We start from the raw sequence: 20,692 nt of genomic DNA, 5'->3' as shown, positions 1-20,692 counted from the left end.
GCGTTCCGTCTCTTTGCTGCGGTTGATTGACAGGTGACTTCCTGATTTTATACTGCAGCGCGGCCGTCGCGCCGCCTCCTGTTGGTGCTAGGGGCGTGCTTTTGACGCGCGTAAAATGCGCGCCGCGCCGGTGTGTGAAGGCCTGAACAGTGGCGTGAAGCCTAATTGGGCGTTCTTCCGCGCGTCTAGTCGGCGCCGGTGTGGGCTAGTAGCCTACGTCCGGAATAAGGGCGTTCTTTTTGACGCGCCACTTCGGCGCCGGTGTGTTGCAGGCTTGAGCGGTTATCAGGGCGGTTGCCGCGCGGCGGTGTGCAAGCAGCGACATTCGGAGTTCAAGCTAATAACCGCAGCCATATGAATATCAACAGGACTAAGTTGGCAATCACGTTTATTTATTCCTCAGTATTACATTTTTATAAAATTTTCTTTGCATAGGTTTAAATGAAACCATACAAACCAAATGGTTAATCTAATAAATCATAACAGTTAAAGGCACCCAGTGCAACTTTCGAGGCTTAAAAATAAACATTAAATTTCTAGTCTTTTTTACACGTAGTAAGTTTCAATAACTCCATACCATTACATACCGACATTCAAGCAGCAAAGATGAGACGTCGTTGTGTGGTGAGAACTGATAGAAAATCGATAACAACAACAATGCCGCCATTTTCTTTATTTTTTGTAACCTACAATAAATAAAGCAGGCTTCCAGTCAATGGAAAAATGGCTTCTCCCCACCGGCGATTGTTGTTGTTTACGATTTTCTATCAGTTCTCACCACACAGCGACGTCTCATCTTTGCTCCTTGAATGTCGATATGTAATGGTATGGAGTTATTGAAACTTACTACGTGTAAAAAAGACTAGAAATTGAATGTTTATTTTTCATTGAATGTTTACATAAAGTTGCACTGGGTGCCTTTAATGTAAGTTAATCAAGATTACATTTTTTTAATAAAAGTTCAAGTTAAAAGCTGGAATGTTGCCTGAGGCCTGTTCCTCCCCACACGTACTTAAGGCTTTCATTAAAATTAGTTCTGTGTTGTCCGTATTTCCTTCTTATTATTAGTAGAAGTGGTTCACAATGTGTTGCTGATACTTTATAATAGGTAATATAATAGGTCACCCTGATGTTACCAAAAATCATCATACATTGATTTAGCATAAAGGTAAAAAATCAGCACTTGAAAACGTTGCCTGGACAAATACTATTTGACTGACAGTGAAGAGAATATAGTGATGTCCTCCACAGATGAGCAGCGGCAGCAGAAAATTCACTTCATGTTAGGAGAGAAAGAACAAACCAAGACCCTTCCACAGATTCTTACGTTATGAAATAATGCATACAGTCAGGGCCGTCGATAAGGGGTGAAAGGTGGTGACGATTCAGGGGGCCCACAGCCCAGGGGGGGCCCACAAAAAAAAAAAAAAAAAAAGGTGCTCCTTCCACCCCCCCCCCCCCCCCCCCGTCAACAATTCAGCGCAGGGGGGCCCATCAGTAAATCTTGTCTAGGGGCCCAGGAATTGTAGCAACGGCCCTGCATACAGTCACTGTTGGCTTTAGTGTGGAGCCATGAAGGACCCCTCCATCTGCTCCACTAGTCCAGGGGCCCATGCACCGCAGCCTAGGAGCCTCGCTCTCTGCTCCACTACTCCAGGAGCCTCTCCCTTTACTAGTCCAGAGGTCCCTGGAAGATGAGCCTGACGTAGCCGCCGCGCTCGGCCAGCAGCGGCAGGGCGCAGAAGGGGCAGGCGGTGTGGAAGGTGTGGGTGCCGTGGGGCAGCGGGATCTGGCTCCAGTAGGCCGCCGTCTTCTCCGAGCACACGTGTCCGCAGGGCGAGAAGGCGTGCGTGGGGGCCGCCGCGTCCACATAGAAGCCCACCTCGCAGCCAAGCCACAGCGGCACGTAGCTGCCCCGCGCCCGGCACATGGGGCACTCCCACTCCTCTTTGGCCTCGCCGCCGGCCGCCTCGGGGCCACCGCCCCCAGGGCCCGCCCAGCCATGGTAGCCGTGCACGTGGCCGCAGCGCAAGTAGGCCCAGGGCCGCTTGTCGTCCAGCACCTCACTGCGCCGCAGGCTGGGGAAGGCCAGCGTGTTGAAGCCCACGGGGCACTGGGGCCGGCCCGCATTCAGCTCCTGCCGCAGCGCTTCCAGGTGCTTTACGGTGGGCGTGCCGGCCAGGCCCTCGGCCGTGCGCCACAGGAGGGTGGCGCCGCACAGGTCGATGAGAGAGCCGTCGACCAGCTCCTGGGACTCTGCCTCCAACTGGATGGGGGAGAGGAGGGTGCAGGGGGGTACTAAGATGAGAGGAGTTCCCTTCAACACTATATGAAATACACGGAACATGTGTGTTGCTTTATTACATGTCTTTATAAACATGCAGGGTGTTGCCACAGCTCCCACCCTCCGCATATTTTTCTTTTTTATATTTATTAATTAGCTTCATTAATTGATTGTATTCTTTCTTGCTATAATGCACCGGAGGGCAGAGGATTGCTGCCGGACCACGCTCTGACCCACCATCTTCCCCCGGTGCTGGGCAGACCGGGTCTCCCTCAGGGTGAAGACACTGCCGCAGACAGAGATCTCCCTCCACAGGCCCGGACCCGAGTCCTGGGTGAAGCCATGGTGCGGGTGCATCACCAGCACGCCATTGGTGGTGAGTCCGTCCATCTGGCCATCCGGCGTCCTCCACTTGGCCGCCTTCTCCTGCAGACAGCGCCACAGAGAGGGCTCATTAAAGGGGAGGTGGCTCCTCCACTCAGTGGACGGTACTCTAAACCTGTGAGGATTACCGGAGACCATTCAGAGCCAGGACTCTCAATATATGTCAAAAATATATTTTAAATTCTGGTCCTCCACCAACGAGACCCTAAGAAGAGGTTCTCTGCTCCTTGTCCTTTAAACCCTCTGCTCCACCACTGAGACCCTGATAAGTTGTTCTCTGCTCCTTGTCCTTTAACCCCTCTGCTCCACCAATGAGACCCCCCCATAAGAAGATGTTCTCGGCTCCTTGTCCTTTCACCCCTCTGCTCCAACACTGAGACCCTGAGAAGATGTTCACTGCTCCTTGTCTTTTAACCCCTCTGCTCCAGCACTGAGACAAACCCCTAAGAAGATGTTCTTGGAGGAGTCAAAGCCGGCTGCGTAGATGCAGGCGGTGTACGGGGGATTCCTCTGGCAGATGATGCGGCAGGCGAAGCGGGAGATGGTGCTCTGGATGGACAGCCGGCTCGCCGGCCCCTGGGAGCCACCGGGCACTGTGTCCGTCACCACCAGGTCGATGGGGCCCTCCGTGGAACGGCCCACCTGTGGTCACAGCCATGAACAGTATATCAAATTCATGTCTGTTCCTGTCCCCCAGTGGGGATACATGGCAACTCATAGGGCCTCATATGAAGAGAATCTGCTTAACAGTCACTAGATGTTCAGCTTCGGCTCCATAAGCTGCGGGTGGATAATTTGTATCTGGGGAACATATAAGTGAAAATAATTGTATACAGTCTGGCAATTGTCACTCATAGAGCAAAATATGTTGGTGATTATGACAATTATTATAACATTGGCATAAAGTCCAGTGAAGTATTGGTAGTGGTACTGGTACCGGTAATGGTACCTGACCCTGGGCCACTCGGTGGATCTACATGGTAGTCTGCTACCACTACGACAAAGGTTTAATTCCCACTAGTGGGCCAATGCTACATGTCATCAACCCTCTTCTTCAGCCAACTGAGGGCCCCCCCCCCCTTAAAGGCCCATAAAGCAATATCAATCCACTGAACCGTCCATACAGGCACTGATGAGCCCATAGAGCGATATCAATCCACTGACCTGTCATTAAAGGCACCAATGAGCCCATAAAGCGATACCAATCCACTGACTTGTCCTTAAAGGCACCAAGGAGCCCGTAAACCAACAATGGTTTATGGGCTCACATCATTCCATTGGTTAAAGTTAACAGCGGCGGGACACAGACCTGGAACATGTCTGTGCTGCCGTCGTGGGTGTACTCTACCACCACCGTCTGCGCTCTGGAGAGGGTGTAGGAGATGCTGTGCTGGTCCTTGTTGCTGATGGCCTAGGGACACAAAGATAGTTGTTTGACTCCGTTGTTACATAAATATGTTCTTTATACCAATAATAACCGCACAGAAGAATATGGAGGTTTCCACAATCTGAATCTGGGATATTGCATTGTCACATGTGAAAATGTACAATAATTATTATCAGGAAATGCCAATAATTTTTCCATATCTGACAAAAAAACACAGTTAAGAAATGTGGTGCTAGATTGATGACCTGCCTCCCCAACACAGAAACTATTTAATCTGTGGTATAATAAGGCAACATGTGTTTTCTTCATATATGTATACTGCATTGTGTCAACAAGACATGATACTATTGAATCTATATTAATTTATTCTTTGCTAGTCGTATAAAATAAACTGATTAGAAATCAATACGATTTTTCCAGGATAGCAAGTCCCACGTTCCCCTTTTTGACGGGACAGTTTCCGAGTGACCACAACATGTGGTCTAGCTAGCCCCACCTTGGCGGCCTGGGTCGTGCAGGAGGCATGAACCACGCTGGGCTTCACCCCGTTGGCCTTGGCCCTGCGGCACAGGGCGAAGCGGCTTCTTCGTCTCCCCTTCTCCCCTGTGGGAGAGAGGGAGCCATTGTACCTGCAGAGAGAGACAGGGAGAGAGAGGGAGAGAAGGGGAGAGAGAGAGAGAGAGGGAGAGATAGAGAGAGAGAGAGAGAGAGAGAGAGAGAGAGAGAGAGAGAGAGAGAGAGAGAGAGAGAGAGAGAGAGAGAGAGAGAGAGAGAGAGAGAGAGAGAGAGAGAATCAAAGAATGTATGCATAAATCTTACTTACTTGGTTGGCATATTTACAACTTACATTAGATGTAACAAACATAACATTCCCCTTTATATGGTTGCAGTAAATTCCCCTTCTGCAATTAATGTATCAGCTGTTTGTCAACCTGGTCAGAATCAGAATCAGAATCTCTTTATTGTTATTGCACAAAGAGCAACGAAATTGGGGTAGAGGCTCTCAAGATAAGTGTTTTTTAAAACAAAAAATAAATGAGAAAAGGGTTATCTTTCCTCTCCTGGAACCGTCACCTTATCGTGGTGGAGAGGTTTGCGTGTCCCTGTGAACCTGAGGGCTGTGTTGTCTGGAGCCTTGTGCTCCTGGTAGGGTCTCTCATGGCAGAGTGGTCTCAGGCGAGGGGCCAGACTAAGAATGGTTCAAAAATCCTCAATGAATATCGAAAAAAGAGGAGATGTGACCCGGCCCGGAGGAAGCCCGGGGCCCCCGTCTGGAGCTAGGCCCAGACGGAGGGCTCGATGGCGAGCGCCTGGTGGCCGGGTTTGCCACGGAGCCCGGTCGGGCACAGCCCGAACAAACTACGTGGCACCCCCCCTCTCTTCATCTCATGGGCCCACCACCTGTGGGAAGACCCGTTGGGGTCGGGTGCGCAGCCACATGGGTGGCAGCGAAGGTCAGGGGTCTCGACGGACCAGACCCGGGCGGCAGAAGCTAGCTCTGGGGACGTGGAACGTCACCTCGCTGTGGGGAAAGGAACCGGAGCTTGTGAGGGAGGTGGAGCGCTATCAGTTAGATCTGGTGGGGCTTACCTCCACGCACAGTCTCAGCTCTGGTACCGTACTCCTGGATAAGGGTTGGACTCTATTCTTCTCCGGAGTTGCCAAGGGCGTGAGGCGCCGGGCGGGTGTGGGGATACTCATAAATCCCCGGCTGAGCGCCGCGGTGTTGGAGTTTACCCCGGTAGACGAGAGGGTCGCCTCCCTGCGCCTAAGGGTTGTAGGGGGGAAAACTCTGACTGTTGTTTGTGCGTATGCACCAAACAGCAGTTCAGAGTACTCGGCCTTCTTGGAGACCCTGAATGGAGTCCTGTATGGGGCTCCAGTAGGGGACTCCGTAGTTCTGCTGGGTGACTTCAACGCCCACGTGGGCAACGATGGAGACACCTGGAGAGGCGTGGTGGGGAGGAACGGCCTCCCTGATCTAAACCCGAACGGTCGTTTGTTATTGGACTTCTGTGCTAGTCATGGATTATCCATAACAAACACCATGTTCGAACATAAGGGTGCTCATAAGTGTACCTGGTACCAGAGTACCCTAGGCCGAAGATCAATGATCGATTTTGTGATCGTGTCATCTGATCTGAGGCCGCATGTTTTGGACACTCGGGTAAAGAGAGGGGCGGAACTGTCAACCGACCACCATCTGGTTGTGAGTTGGATCAGGGAATGGGGGAAATTTCCGGATAGACCTGGTAAGCCCAAACGCGTAGTGCGGGTGAACTGGGAACGTCTGGAGGAGGCCCCCGTCCTAGGTATCTTCAACTCACACCTCCGGCGGAGTTTTTCTAGCATTCCTGTGGAGGTTGGGGACATTGAGCCGGAGTGGGCTGTGTTCAAAGCCTCCATTGCTGAAGCTGCGGTGGCTAGCTGTGGCCTCAGGGTCTTAGGCTCCTCAAGGGGCGGTAACCCTCGGACACCGTGGTGGACACCGGTGGTCAGGGAAGCCGTCCGATTGAAGAAGGAGGCCTTCCGGGATATGATATCCTGGAGGACTCCTGACTCGGTTGCAGGGTACCGACAGGCCCGAAGGGCTGCAGCTGCTGCCGTGTCGGAGGCTAAGCAGCGGGTGTGGGAGAAGTTCGGAGAGGCCATGGAGAAGGACTTTCGGTCGGCACCAAAGTGTTTCTGGAAGACTATCCGGCACCTCAGGAGGGGGAAACGGGGAACCGTCCAAGCTGTGTACAGTAAGGAGGGGACTCTGTTGACCTCAACTGAGGAGGTCGTCGGACGTTGGAAGGAACACTTTGAGGAACTCCTGAACCCGAATAACACGCCCTCTATGTTGGAGGCAGAGCTCGAGGTTGATGGTGTTTCGTCGTAAATTTCCCTGGTGGAGGTCACTGAGGTAGTCAAACATCTCCGCAGTGGCAAAGCCCCAGGGATTGATGAGATCCAGCCAGAAATGCTAAAGGCTCTGGGTGTTGAGGGGCTGTCATGGTTGACACGCCTATTCAACATCGCGTGGGAGTCGGGTACAGTGCCAAAGGAGTGGCAAACCGGGGTGGTGGTTCCCCTGTTCAAAAAGGGGGACCAGAGAGTGTGTGCCAATTACCGGGGTATCACACTTCTCAGCCTCCCTGGTAAAGTCTACTCCAAGGTACTGGAAAGGAGGGTTCGGCCGGTCGTCGAACCTCAGATTGAAGAGGAACAATGCGGTTTTCGCCCCGGACGTGGAACTACGGACCAGCTCTTCACTCTCGCAAGGATCCTGGAGGGGGCCTGGGAGTATGCCCATCCGGTCTACATGTGTTTTGTGGATCTGGAGAAGGCGTATGACCGGGTCCCCCGGGAGAAACTGTGGGAGGTGCTGCGGGAGTATGGGGTAAAGGGGTCTATCCTCAGGGCCATCCAATCCCTGTACTCCCAAAGCGAGAGCTGTGTTCGCGTCCTCGGCAGCCAGTCAGTTTCGTTCTCGGTGGGTGCTGGGCTCCGCCAGGGCTGCGCCTTGTCACCAATCCTGTTTGTGATATACATGGACAGGATATCGAGGCGTAGTCGTGGTGGGGAGGGGTTGCAGTTCGGTGGTCTGAGGATCTCGTCGCTGCTTTTTGCGGATGATGTGGTCCTCATGGGATCATCGGCCTGTGACCTTCAGCACTCACTGGATCGGCTGGCGGCCGAGTGTGAAGCGGCTGGGATGAGGATCAGCACCGCTAAATCTGAGGCCATGACTCTTAGCAGGAAACCGATGGATTGCTTACTCCGGGTAGGAAATGAGTCCTTAGCCCAAGTGAAGGAGTTCAAGTACCTCGGGGTCTTGTTCGCGAGTGAGGGTACTATGGAACGTGAGATTGGCCGGAGAATCGGAGCAGCGGGGGCGGTATTGCGTTCGCTTTACCGCACCGTTGTGACGAAAAGAGAGCTGAGCCGCAAGGCAAAGCTCTCGATCTACCGGTCGATCTTCGTTCCTATCCTCACCTATGGTCATGAGGGCTGGGTGATGACCGAAAGGACGAGATCGCGGGTACAAGCGGCCGAGATGAGTTTTCTCAGAAGGGTGGTTGGCGTCTCCCTTAGGGATAGGGTGAGAAGCTCAGCCATCCGTGAGGAACTCGGATTAGAGCCGCTGCTCCTTTACTTAGAAAGGAGTCAGCTGAGGTGGTTCGGGCATCTGGTAAGGATGCCCACTGGGCGCCTTCCTTGGGAGGTGTTTCAGGCACGTCCAGTGGGGAGGAGACCTCGGGGAAGACCCAGGACTAGGTGGAGAGATTATATCTCAACACTGGCCTGGGAACGCCTCGGGATCCCCCCGTCAGAGTTGGTCAATGTGGCCCGGGAAAGGGAAGTCTGGGGCCCCCTGCTTGAGCTGCTCCCCCCGCGACCCGACCCCGGATAAGCGGAAGAAAATGAGATGAGAGGGTTATCTTTTTAAAAATATATATAGAATGTTAAAGAACTCAAACAACTATATATATTTTAAAATGTCAGCCAATTTTAAAGGTCAGATTGGTATGATAATGCAGTAATTTATAATTCTGCATTATTTAGAGAAATAACAGCTCTGGGGTAGAAACTGTTTTTAAGCCTATTTGTTTTTGATCTGATTGCCCTGTAGCGCCTCCCAGAGGGCAACAGTTCAAACAGGTTATGGCCTGGGTGGGATTAGTCTCTCAGGATGCTATGAGCTCTCCTGAGGCAGTGTCTATTGTAGACATCCTCAAGAGAGAGAAGAGGACATCCAATGACTTTTTGTGCCATTTTTATAGTCAGAATCCTTAAAGGGATACTTCACTGCTGGAGAGTTATATTAAGTAAATAATTCTATGTATTATAAATGTGCAAAAAGAAATCGATTCATCCTAGCCTGAGAAAAGGCAGAAAGTGTCTATCTGGCTCAAAAGTAAGTAAGAAATCCTCCAACTACCAAAGTGCATTGCGCTCGCTGCACCGCCCGCCTGTTTCCGTTTGGAGGGGGAAAGCCTAGCGCAAGGCCTGTCTAAAAGGTAAGGCCACACTGCACACACGTTGGCGTTGAAAATCTGCATTTTTGCCAAGGGAACCATTGGTGTAGGCGCGTAGACGCGTTACACGCGTTAAAGCGGTGCGTTAGTGGCGTTAGGGCCGTTACATAGTAGGGTTGCCGTGGTATACGGTATTACCGGTGTTACCGGTGTTGAGACCAACACTGATTACTCTGTGTTGCACACCGGCAACACCGTTTTTTGTTTTTTTTCAGTAATAAAAAACAAATACAGTAAAATGAATAATATAATTATAATTAAGAAAATTAAAATGTGTAGAATAGGCCACAGTTCTGCTCTGTGCGGGTGAATTGTCGCACCGAGAATTGACGTGCTTCCTTACAAGACCGGTAACCATAGCAACGCCGGTAAACAAACCCCGCGAAGCCCAATCCCTACGTGAGCTCCCCGCGCTACGGCCATCCGGAGGCGCACAGAGCTATTGGCCGTGATATTATGATATATAAAATTATATTATACTACTATATATAGAACGTTATAAGACGCCGAGAATTGGCGCGCGGCCGGCCGCTGTCACCGAGTGTGAGAGGAGAGTTGACGGAGAAGATGGCAGTTGACCTATAGTTTCAAAGTTAATACCGTTTATACCGGTAATACCGGTGTTGACACAAGCGTATTACTCGGTGTGAAAATGTCCACACCGCGGCAACCCTATTACATAGTCAACGCATCGCTACGCATACGCGTCCGGAAGGCTACGCATCGCTATATGCGTCGACGCGTAGCAAAACGCGTCCTCCCAATTTTTGATACGCGACGCGCCGATCCATGCAATACAATGCGTTGTCGGTGGGGGCGTTGCTGCAAATATTGTACATTATTTCAACTATAGGTCATATTTACAGAAGAAAATTTGAGAGGATGAGGGAACGTGATAAGAATGACATTCACGTCTCTTTTACTAATTCCCTTTGCCAATTTATGCGAACCCTTCCACAGGGGCAAAGTGCTATTTTGATGCGTGACATCAAACAGCTGACGCGGGATTATGAGCCATTTTAATGATCTTCTTGTCACCCGATATTCGTTCTATTACTGAACAAAACTTTATGAGCGACTGGTGACACCTACTGGTGTCTCTTCTGGTGTGGACGTACAGTTACGTTGCATGTAAATCTAGCCAAGTCACTGCAATCCCACACACACTTCACATACAGGCATTAGTTCATCGTTTACTTCGTACTGCAGTAAAAATAACAAAAAACGGTGTTCATCATAACAAAAACATAAATAAAACATTGTTATTAAATGTGCTGAATAAATACATTTGATTTGATTTGATTAGCATTTTACAGACCGATACAATGGATAGGGCGTTAAGGTCAACCACTGTTGCTTCTCTCCCCATAAAAAGCTAGTCAGTGTTTAATGACATTACCTTTGAGCACTTCCTATAATAGGCTACTGTGTAAAATGCTGTTTAGAATTAAAGTTTGTATCAAAAAAGAAGAATCGAGTGACGCTGGTTCAAACTACACGATTTCAGCCCGATTTTGCCCCGATTTGTTCGTCGCAGACAAATTTGCGAGTCGTAGGCCTACACGATTTTGAAAGGTCGGCGACGAGACGAGGTCTTGTAATGTGACATGCTTGCGATCTGTGATGTTTTCGTCAGCGACGTTCAAAAACCCCACGACGAAAACTTTGGCATGTCAGGATCTTTTGGGGAATCACATGACGTATCCATTGTTGATATGAGGGAACCCCGCCCCCAGTTACGTGAGGGAACCCAACGAACAGCTGGAGCTCACGCACAGTGTTTACCAACTGACTTCACTGCACTACGCTGAGTACATAGTAACTACTACAAAAACGAATACGATCAATAGAAAGAAGAAGAATGCTAATAAAGAAAACAAGAGAAAATGGAACAACATAATGAAGACAACTTTGGTTGAAACGTGGCAGCAACGTCCCTGTATTTTCGACGTGTCCACTAAGGGTGAAGGGATACAGCCTGGCGAGAAATAGCCGACACCCTTGACCTATCCGGTAAGTTTTGAGCCAACAGCTGTTGACGTGCTAATAGCTATAACCTATCATAAACCTCAAACCGCCAGCATAATGCCTAGGTACTCGGGATCCATTGTTGACGCTCTGTCTTCCGACGAGACAAGGCCCGATTTCCTGGCTCTGTGGTTGTATAGTGTGACTTGTTAAATCGTGGAGGAATATCTGAGAATCGTGTGGTCTGAACCAGTCATTATTCCCGCTCTCCTTGCTTGACCACGATCTAGGATCGATTGCTCTTCCTAGGGTCCCCGGTTGTTCACACTGAATTTTCCGACATTGAATTTTGCAGCTGAATTTGGCATGTTGAATTTGGGGACGTTGAATATTGATTTTGAATTTTTAACATTGAAAAATAAACCTGATAGGATTTATTCCTTATTGGTCCCCCCCACCCCCCCCCCCCCCTCATTCCTTATTGGTGGGCTCACAAATTTGCGGAACCAGTGGTTTATAGTCCTCGGCCCTTCTAGCAGGCAAGCAAAGACAAAGTTCTCCCGAGATGACGTCAACATCTCGGGAGAAAATTAGATCAGGAAAGCTGGGCCAAGGGAAACTGGGTTAAAACATTTTTATATATATTACAGTAGGGATTTTATAATGATAGAACGCCAGTTCTGAATGGGTGAAGTATCCCTTTAAAGTCGCAGATATCAGGCAATGGAGAGCTCTAGTTTTCAAATTCATAAGTAATGCAAAAACAATAAGGGATTTCATTGCGACTTCTAACCATTTACACATTTCTGAATTTGATCCACAGAATGCATTTACTCAGACCTTTAACCTTAAAATGACCACTCTCTGGAGATGTTGAGGTTGCGTGGTACTATCGCCCTCTACTGGTAGATTTGTGTGTCGGTTCAACTGGTATCAGAGGTCTGGTGTGTTCAACGCCCTCGGAGGGCAGTTGAACAGGAAGCGCTTAAATTAATGATTAATGTTTGATTTCCTAGTGCAGTAATGAGGAAAAATACCTTCTGGATGATCCAACACTGAACTAGGTCCCCCACTCACACACAGAACTATGTCTCCCACTCACACACAGAACTAGGTCTCTCACTCACACACAGAACTATGTCTCTCACTCACAGAACAGAACTATGTCTCTTACTCACACACAGAACTAGGTCTCTCACTCACACCACAGAACTATGTCTCTTACTCACACACAGAACTAGGTCTCTCACTCACACACCCAACAGGACTCGGTCTCACTCACACACAGAACGAGGTCTCACTCACACACAGAACTAGGTCTCTCACTAACACACAGAACTAAGTCTCTCACTCACACACCCGACAGGACTAGGTCACTCACTCACACACCACAGAACTTGGTCTCTCTCACACACCACAGAACTAGGTCTCTTACATCTACAGATAATGCTAGTCCCTCCCTCAGTGGTAGTGGAACATGGGATTGAGTGATGTCAGGATCAGCCGTATGAAGGTATTATTGTAGCAAAAGTCTTTAGCACCCTTTAACTGCAGAATTTGAATGCGTACACTAAAGTCACAGTAAATTTGAAGTCGTATATATTTATTTTGCATGTGTACTCTAAAGTCACAAATGTGTAACAGTACATTTGTAGTCGTAAAAAAAATATATATTTTTTTTATACTGTAACGACCTCAACGGTGACATAATCATGTCGAGTCATTAGTTGAAGGTAGTTTTTAATGGACCAAAAACCAGGTCACCGAAACCCGTAACATTGTAACAACATTGAAACCAACAGCTGAAAAAACCGGACCCAAACAAACCCCGGTTACCCCGGCAACACGGTCTCACTCGCGTGCAGGCCCCCACCCTCCTGCTCCTCCAAGGCCCCCCCCCAGCCGACCCAACGATTCGCCCCCCACGCTGATCGACAAGAATAACATTACAATTAGGGATGGGAATTGATAAGAATTTCACGATTCCGATTCCGATTCCGATTCTGCTTATCGATCCGATTCCTTATCGATTCTCCTATCGATTCTCATTGGGTGAGAAAATAAGTATAAATGTGTTTGTTTGCATTACATGTCTTTAATATCTGATCAGAAGTGCTTCTAGTATTAGGAAATTGTACATTTTCAAATCAATTGGTCTAGACGAAAAGATATATGTTTCGCTTTTTAAGCCCAAATGCCATCATTATGTGCCATACAACTAAAAACACAGACTGAAAACAGCCAAGTAAGAGCTTGTGCCTTTTGGAATTCTAACAGTGCTCATTTGCATTCAACTTGTAACAAAATTAAACTGACATAAACAAAATGAAGCATTGATTAGACAGAAATTTATTAGAAGGGCCTACATAATAAACCGTTGGAACACACAAGACCGGAAACCATAGCAATGCCGGTAAACAAACCCTGAGAAGCCCAATCCCTATGAGAGCTCCCCACGCTACGGCCATCCGGAGGCGACAGAGCTGTTGGCCGTGATATTATATATACAATTATAATATAGTATATAATATATTATATACTATTATATATAGAGCTCCGGGAGTCGCAAACTGCAACAATCACTTTCTCCTCCATTCCGCGGTTCACCCGGACTGCACTGCACTGAGTTTGACGGCTGAACGCGGATTGGCTGTTACGTTACACATGTCACTCAGTTATCACGCTGTTGAACGCTGATTGGCTGTCATCACGACAAAAACTTGTCATCGGTTTTCTCCCGCGAAAAACTCGCCCTTATACGCGTCTCTACGTTCACTTTGTATGGGATCTTGTCGCCCCGTCGCGTTTGGTGTGAACGCACAATGCGATTCTTCCTCGGCGGCGACATGTTTGCTGCGTTCTGAACCAAATCAAAGCAGCGTGTGTGTGACGTCACGACGCATTTGCCGCGACCGGAACCGATAAGCGGAATCGTTAAGCAGGCTTGCTAACGATTCCAAGGAATCGGTTGACTCGGAACCGGTTCTGAACAAGAACCGGTTCTCGATTCCCATCCCTAATTACAATACATGCACACAGAACAACTGGCACAACGGACAACGAAATACAATGCAACACAGAGCACACAAACCATTCAACTGTCCCAGGGTCGCTACATTGCCTCCCCCCTTCAAAGTTCCTCGTCCTCGAGGGAACAAACAAAGTCTCGGAAGCGACCCGGCGCTCTCCTCTCCTTACGAGGCCGCGTTGGGGCCACGGGGGGCTGGGGAGAAGCGCCTGGGGGCGAGAGGGGCCCACGAGTGTCAGGCCCGGGGGCGGGCAGGGGGAAAGGGAGGGGCGGGGCTGGGGGCCAAGTTGCTGACTGTGGTGATCGACAGGGAGGGGAGACAAGGATAGGGTTAGGTGGGGACCCAGGGCCAGAACACTGAGGTGTGCGTGTCCGGGGCCCATTCGCACCGGTGCGGGGAGCTGCAGGGCTCGCTGGAGTAGGTTGAGGGGTGGCGGTGCCTCGATAAGGGGCCAACCGGTCTCTGTGGAGAGCCACCCTCCTTCCACCTCACCTCTCCGGTGGCGGGTTCCTTCCAGGCCCGCTGAAGCACGCCATCCCACAGTCGCAGGGCCTCGAACTTAGCCCACAGTCCCTTGGTGACCAGGGAGAGAACGGCCACTTCTTCCCATGGGGGCCGCCGCTGTTGGTCCAACCACTGGAGCACTGGTCGAAGGTCTGCGTCCTCCTCCTGCTGCCGTCTCCATCCTGCGGTGTCGACCTCCCGGAGCTCACAGCAGACTGGGGACGCCACCTCCACCGCAGAACATCCCTCCTCCTGGCTGCACAGCTCCTTCTCACGGCTCTCCATCCTTTCACAGTAGCGGCAGTCATCCTGACTGCAGGGGCGTCGGGAGAGGGCGTCTGCATTAGTATGGCGTACCCCTGCCCTGTGCACCACACTGAAGCTGTAGGACTGCAGCTCCTCGATCCACCGTGCGACCTGCCCTTCTGGCTCCTTGAAAGACATGAGCCACTGGAGCGCGGAGTGGTCAGTCCTTACAGTGAAGCGCAGGCCACAGAAGTAATACTTGAAGTGGCGTACAGCTCTAACGATAGCCAGCAGCTCGCGACGAGTGACGCAGTAGCGGCGTTCAGCTTTGTTAAATGTCCTGCTGTAGTACGCCACCACCCGCTCCCCTTTCGGCCCCTCCTGTGCCAGCACGGCGCCATTGCCAACGTTACTAGCGTCCGTGTCCAGGATGAAGGGCAGGGCAGGGTCAGGAGGGGAGAGCACCGGGGCTTTGGTGAGAGCTCCCTTGAGTGTCTCGAAAGCAGACTGGCAATCCTCTGCCCACACAAACTCCCTGTCCTTCTGTAGAAGGCGGAACAGGGGAGCGGCCACACAGGAGAAGCCCCTCACAAAGCGTCTGTAGTAAGACGCCAGTCCGAGGAAGCTTTTCAGCTGTCTGGTGTCAGTGGGGGTGGGCCAGTCCTGGACAGCTTGCACTTTGTCCTCCATGGTGCTAATGCCTTCTCCCCCCACCCTGTGCCCAAGGAAAGTTACCTCTCTCCTCAGGAAATGGCACTTATCAGGATGGAGCTTCAAGCCCGCCGCAGCTACTCTCTCCAGAACCTGACGCAGTGAGGCAAGTGCTGTCTCGAAGGAGCCCCCGTGTGCCAGTATATCGTCCAGGTAGACGATACACTGCTGCCGGGGGATGCCGGCGAGCACTCTGTCCATCAGCCTCTCGAAGGTCGCAGGTGCATTGCAGAGGCCGAAAGGGAGGACCCGACACTGCCACAATCCTCTGCTAGTGCAGAATGCAGTCTTGGGTCTGGCGTCCGGGGCGACCCAGCTACGACATCTAAGGCTTCATCAATGCGCGGGATGGGGTAGGAGTCCTTCCTCGTCACTGCGTTAAGTGGCCAGTAGTCAACACAGAATCTCCACTTACCCCCCTTCTTAGGCACCATCACCACGGCTGCTGCCCAGGGAATATCTGAGGGCTCTATGAGGCCTGCCTGCTGCATCTCCCACAGCGCCTGGTCCGCAGCCTCCTGGCGGGCCAAGGGCAGGCGACGCGGGCGCATTCTGATGGGCCTGGCATCCCCAGTGTCGATCTCATGCTGCACCAGGTGCGTCTGACCCACATCGCTCTCATTCAAGGCAAAGCTGTCCTTAAACTCTGCCAGTAGTAGCCACAGCTGCTCCTGCTGTTGAGGGTCTAGTCCATCACAGTGCCCCTGCCAAATTGCCCACACAGTCGACAGCACAGTCTTCTCACCTGTCTGAGGAAGCTGGGCAGGGCAGGGGAAGGGGCCCAGGCTCATGAGGTGGGGTGCTGGAGTGGCAAGGGAGTAGTCTGTAGGGGCCGAAACATTGACACAAGGGGGTGGGAGGGAGGGAGAAAGGTTGCGGGAGGAGGACTGAGACAATGGACAGGGATCAGGAAGACAGGGTGGTTGGAAGGTCTTTGCAAGGGGGTGAAGGGGGCCGGTGACGTGTGACTGGTCCATCTGAGCTGTTGTCGGTTGGGGCCGGATGTAGGAGGTGTTTGGCGGGGCCATATAGACTGTGGGCCCTCCTTGGAAGCCAATCGCCCCCCTCTCCAGGTCCAGCTGGCAGCCTGTACACCGCAGGAAGTCCAACCCTAGGATACAGGGGTCCTGCACAGCGGCTACCCACACTGGGTGGAGGACAGTCTTTCCCCCTACGCAGATGGACAACAACCCCTTCCCTTTCATGGGGGCCCTCTCCCCCGTGACTGTGCGGAGCTGCACAGTTGTAGGTTGGTGTACCGTCCAGGTCGGCAAAATGTCTTGCCTCACCAGGGTCACAGTAGACCCCGTATCGACTAAAGCCAAACAGGCCACCCCCTCAACAGTGACAGGAACATGACAAAAGTCCCCCGCCCAGGTCCGCCCCACCACGACAACAGGCTCCAGGATGTTGTCGTCTGCTTCTGGGGGGGGTGGAGCCCCGCCCCCCCGGCTGTGATGATGGGCTCCTCCAGACGACAACGGCGGGGGTAAGGGGGCAGGGCCTCGCGTCTCCCCAATTACGCGGACCCTGACCCGTTTCCCTGGGCTCTCACCGTTGTAGGGCACTCTCTGACAAGGTGGCCAGGCTGCCCGCAGCCCCAGCAGACCCTCTGCTCTCGACGAGACGGGGGGCGGCGGTCCGCCTGCATAGAGACAGCGCGGACGAGTTCAGTGAGCTCGTCCACCCAGGCTGGCTTCTGTGAGTCCTCACTCCTCTCCCTCACCGATCTCGCCATCGGCTGAGGAGCAGGATGATCGTCGATTGCTCCAGCCCACACCAGCTCCCTCTCTATGGCCATCTCCAAGGCCTCTTGCAAAGTCTGCGGGTGGGCTAGCTGGGTCTGGATGCGCAGTTCTGTAGGGGAAAGGGCCTGGAGAAACTGATCCCGAGCGAGTTCGCTCTGCACGGCTGGCGGCATGTGGGCGTATGCTCGCCGAGACAGGCTCTCGATATCGTTGGCCAGGGCCCGCAGCGTCTCCCCCGGCTTCCTGCGCCTATTGCAGAGTTCCGAGCGCATTAACCCCGGCTTAACACATAGTCCAAAACGCCTCCTTAGTGCCCCCACTAGGGCAACATAGTCCCCCCTGTCCTCTGGGCTAAGCAGCAACAAACAAGACAATGCGTCGTCCGCCAGACACATCGCAAGCTGCAGCGCTTTGACCTTCACTGACCATCCGGCAGCATCGGCTAAAAGTTCAAATTGCGCGTGGAAAGCTTCCCAGTCAGCCTTACCGGTGTATCTAGGCGTCTTGATGGACACCGGGCTTGATGTGAGGAAGGCGCCGCCATGTCTGTCGCCGTGAAAATCATCTTTTCCAACGGCGGCTGGTTCCCGTTGGGCTCTACCCCTCACCAGAGACTCCGAAGCTACTCCACACGCCCCCTCGCCGTAGTCGTCCATCTCTATCTTCACCCGACAGTCCGCAGGGAGCATTATTGTTGTAGAGAAAAAAAAAGTGACAACAAAAACAGGGCTAACGGCGATAGCAACTTCGGCTGACTCGCCGAGCACAGCAGGATCGAGAAAAAAATATATAAATAAAAAATAATGATAATAGTTTCACTTCTGACACCAATGTAACGACCTCGCCGGTGACATAATCATGTCGAGTCATTATTTGAAGGTAGTTTTTAATGGACCAAAAACCAGGTCACCGAAACCCGTAACATTGTAACAACATTGAAACCAACAGCTGAAAAAACCGGACCCAAACAAACCCCGGTTACCCCGGCAACACGGTCTCACTCGCGTGCAGGCCCCCACCCTCCTGCTCCTCCAAGGCCCCCCCCCAGCCGACCCAACGATTCGCCCCCCACGCTGATCGACAAGAATAACATTACAATACATGCACACAGAACAACTGGCACAACGGACAACGAAATACAATGCAACACACAACACACAAAACATTTAACTGTCCCAGGGTCGCTACAATACCATTGTAAACACAAAATAGGGTCTACGAGTACGCTAATCTGTGTTACAGGTGCACAAATCCTTTTGCTACAATTATTGCAGCGCAGTTGGTGCAAAACACATCCGCACACCCGTGTTTCATAATCTGAGAACATGCCCAAAAGGTGTGCATTCGTAAACCCAAATTTGAACAAATGCATCAGAAGTTGCACATCTGTGAACGCTATGTTAATTCAGCATTTTAATGAGCGAGCACAAAACCATTTTACAACTGCTCGAATCTGCTCCTGCAAGTCTCAGCTGTGGGGTTTTTTGCAGGTTGTTTTGCAACACCCCTAGGTGGTAAATGTGTAGCAAAAGTATTCGTATCCGTAGATGACAGAGCGTCGGTGAGCGGGAAAAAATAGTCCCGCCCATAATTTCCTAATCCAATGAAAATCGCCGGCAGGGATGCATTTCTCAAATTACACTGGGACCCACTGCGTGCCAGTCATGGAGCTATAAAGATCGCAGCATACCCAGCGCGGGATACGTTTCTTTCTGGAGAAGTGAAGAGGGCGTCCTACTGAACGAAGATGGGTATCCTACATTATGTTAAATGAAATGACTTAGTTCAAGTGAATTCCCCCCAAAGTATTTCATTAACATGCCGCAAATGTCCTTGAATGTATTTTAATGGTCGCCATAACATAAATTCAGAAATGTTAATGCAATACTTTGGGGAGAATTCACTTGAACTAAGTCATTTCATTTTACATAATGTAGGATACCCACCTCCGTTCAGTAGGACGCCCTCTTCACTTCTCCAGAAAGAAACGTACCCGCGCTGAGAATGCTGCGATCTTTATAGCTCCATGGCTGGCACGCGATGGGTCCCAGTCAGGGACGGCTGGTATAAATGGGCTAACTATGGCGAGTGGATAGTGCCAAACCTAAGGATTCCCTGGAAGAGGCAAAGGAGCAGCCTACCCTACGTCGCCGTGGGAACGTGTGAAATTTTGAATGGGATTGATTGGGACTGCAGACGAGAGACCAGCAGCGACGTCACGGCGACGGCATGGAAGATCCGTCCACCGGCGGCGGTGTCACGGCGACGTACATAAGGAAATTCAGACAAAATGTACGTCTACTCTCGACGTGTGGATAAGTTCGTCGCCACTAACGCCCCGTGCCCACTACATGCGTCCGTTGCGTGATCCCCATTGACTTTAATGGGGACGGACGCGCAATGCATTGTGGATCCGTACGTTCCGTTGGAGCCTTCGGCTCAGTCAAGAAGTTGAAATATGTTCAACTTTTTCGGCAGCGACGTATCCGTCAACCAATCAGATTGCGTCTGCAAATTTAAGCACTGTGACGCGACTCGGGCTCTGACGATACTGGAAAACAGGAAAGCGGGTCATCTTACATCGCAACAATCAGGAAGTAGCGGGAAGAACCCGGCGAAGCGATTTGATTGGCTGACGGATGCCTCTGCAAAGACTACTCCCCCATCAGTCAGCCACGCCTTCCCACATCAGTCAACGGACGCATGTAGTGGGCACGGGGCGTAAGACGCCTGCTACCCTACGTCGCCGTGAGAACGCCTGAACTAGAGAGAAGGCTATTTAAATATATTAAAGATTTGCGTGAGAATCTGTATCTCTCCAGCAAAAAGTCATCCGAATATAGCCGTGGTCTTATAAATCTCTCCCGGTGGATTGCACGAATAATTGGCGCTCCGGTATCAACAGGGCTCTCATCAAAAGGGCATGCCATTGTGAACACATGGAATCTGCGGTGAACGCAGCTTTAAATCCCCAAAACCGGGTTATGTTCCAAACTTAACCTGCACAAAACCTGGTCCGACCAGGTTTGATTCAGAGTATATGTTGCTATAGTAACTAACATACCGTGTTCAATTTGGAACGGAAACCCTAGGGTTACCGCAAACCCTGGGTTAATTTGCCCGGTTATGTGATAAAACCGGCTTTGTGGAATACCCCTCTGCCCTATGAAGTGACATCACGCCCATACAATCATCAAAACCTTTTTGAGATCTGTTTTAAAACAGTTTGTCTTTTTGACACATAAAAACTAACGTTTTTTATAAAATGTCATCAACTTATTCATCAACAAGTCATTGGATAGATTAATACCAGAAAATAATGACGAACAAATTATATATATAGACTGGGAATCGAACCCCAGTCCCAACGGCGGCGGCGTGCATATCCTCTCCACACGGCGGCGGCGTAG

The 20,692-nt window shown here is 51.0% G+C and overlaps 1 protein-coding gene across 2 annotated transcripts in view; it reads right to left on the bottom strand.

Moving 5' to 3' along the window:
* Positions 1-1,469: 1,469 nt before the first annotated feature.
* The window catches only part of LOC130377798 (E3 ubiquitin-protein ligase pellino homolog 1-like), a 51,009-nt gene continuing 31,786 nt past the window's right edge, over positions 1,470-20,692 (bottom strand). For both annotated transcript variants that reach the window (XM_056584871.1, XM_056584872.1), the window contains 5 exons: positions 4,552-4,684; positions 3,978-4,079; positions 3,110-3,310; positions 2,522-2,710; positions 1,470-2,266 (listed from right to left, as the gene is read on the bottom strand). In XM_056584871.1, the coding sequence (XP_056440846.1) occupies positions 1,673-2,266; positions 2,522-2,710; positions 3,110-3,310; positions 3,978-4,079; positions 4,552-4,684 (1,219 nt within the window). In that variant the 3' untranslated portion in view covers positions 1,470-1,672. The remainder of the gene's footprint in view (positions 2,267-2,521; positions 2,711-3,109; positions 3,311-3,977; positions 4,080-4,551; positions 4,685-20,692) is intronic.

The sequence above is a fragment of the Gadus chalcogrammus genome, chromosome 3, assembly GCF_026213295.1.
Source record: "Gadus chalcogrammus isolate NIFS_2021 chromosome 3, NIFS_Gcha_1.0, whole genome shotgun sequence".
NCBI lineage: Eukaryota > Metazoa > Chordata > Actinopteri > Gadiformes > Gadidae > Gadus > Gadus chalcogrammus.
This window is presented reverse-complemented; position numbering and strand designations above follow the sequence as displayed.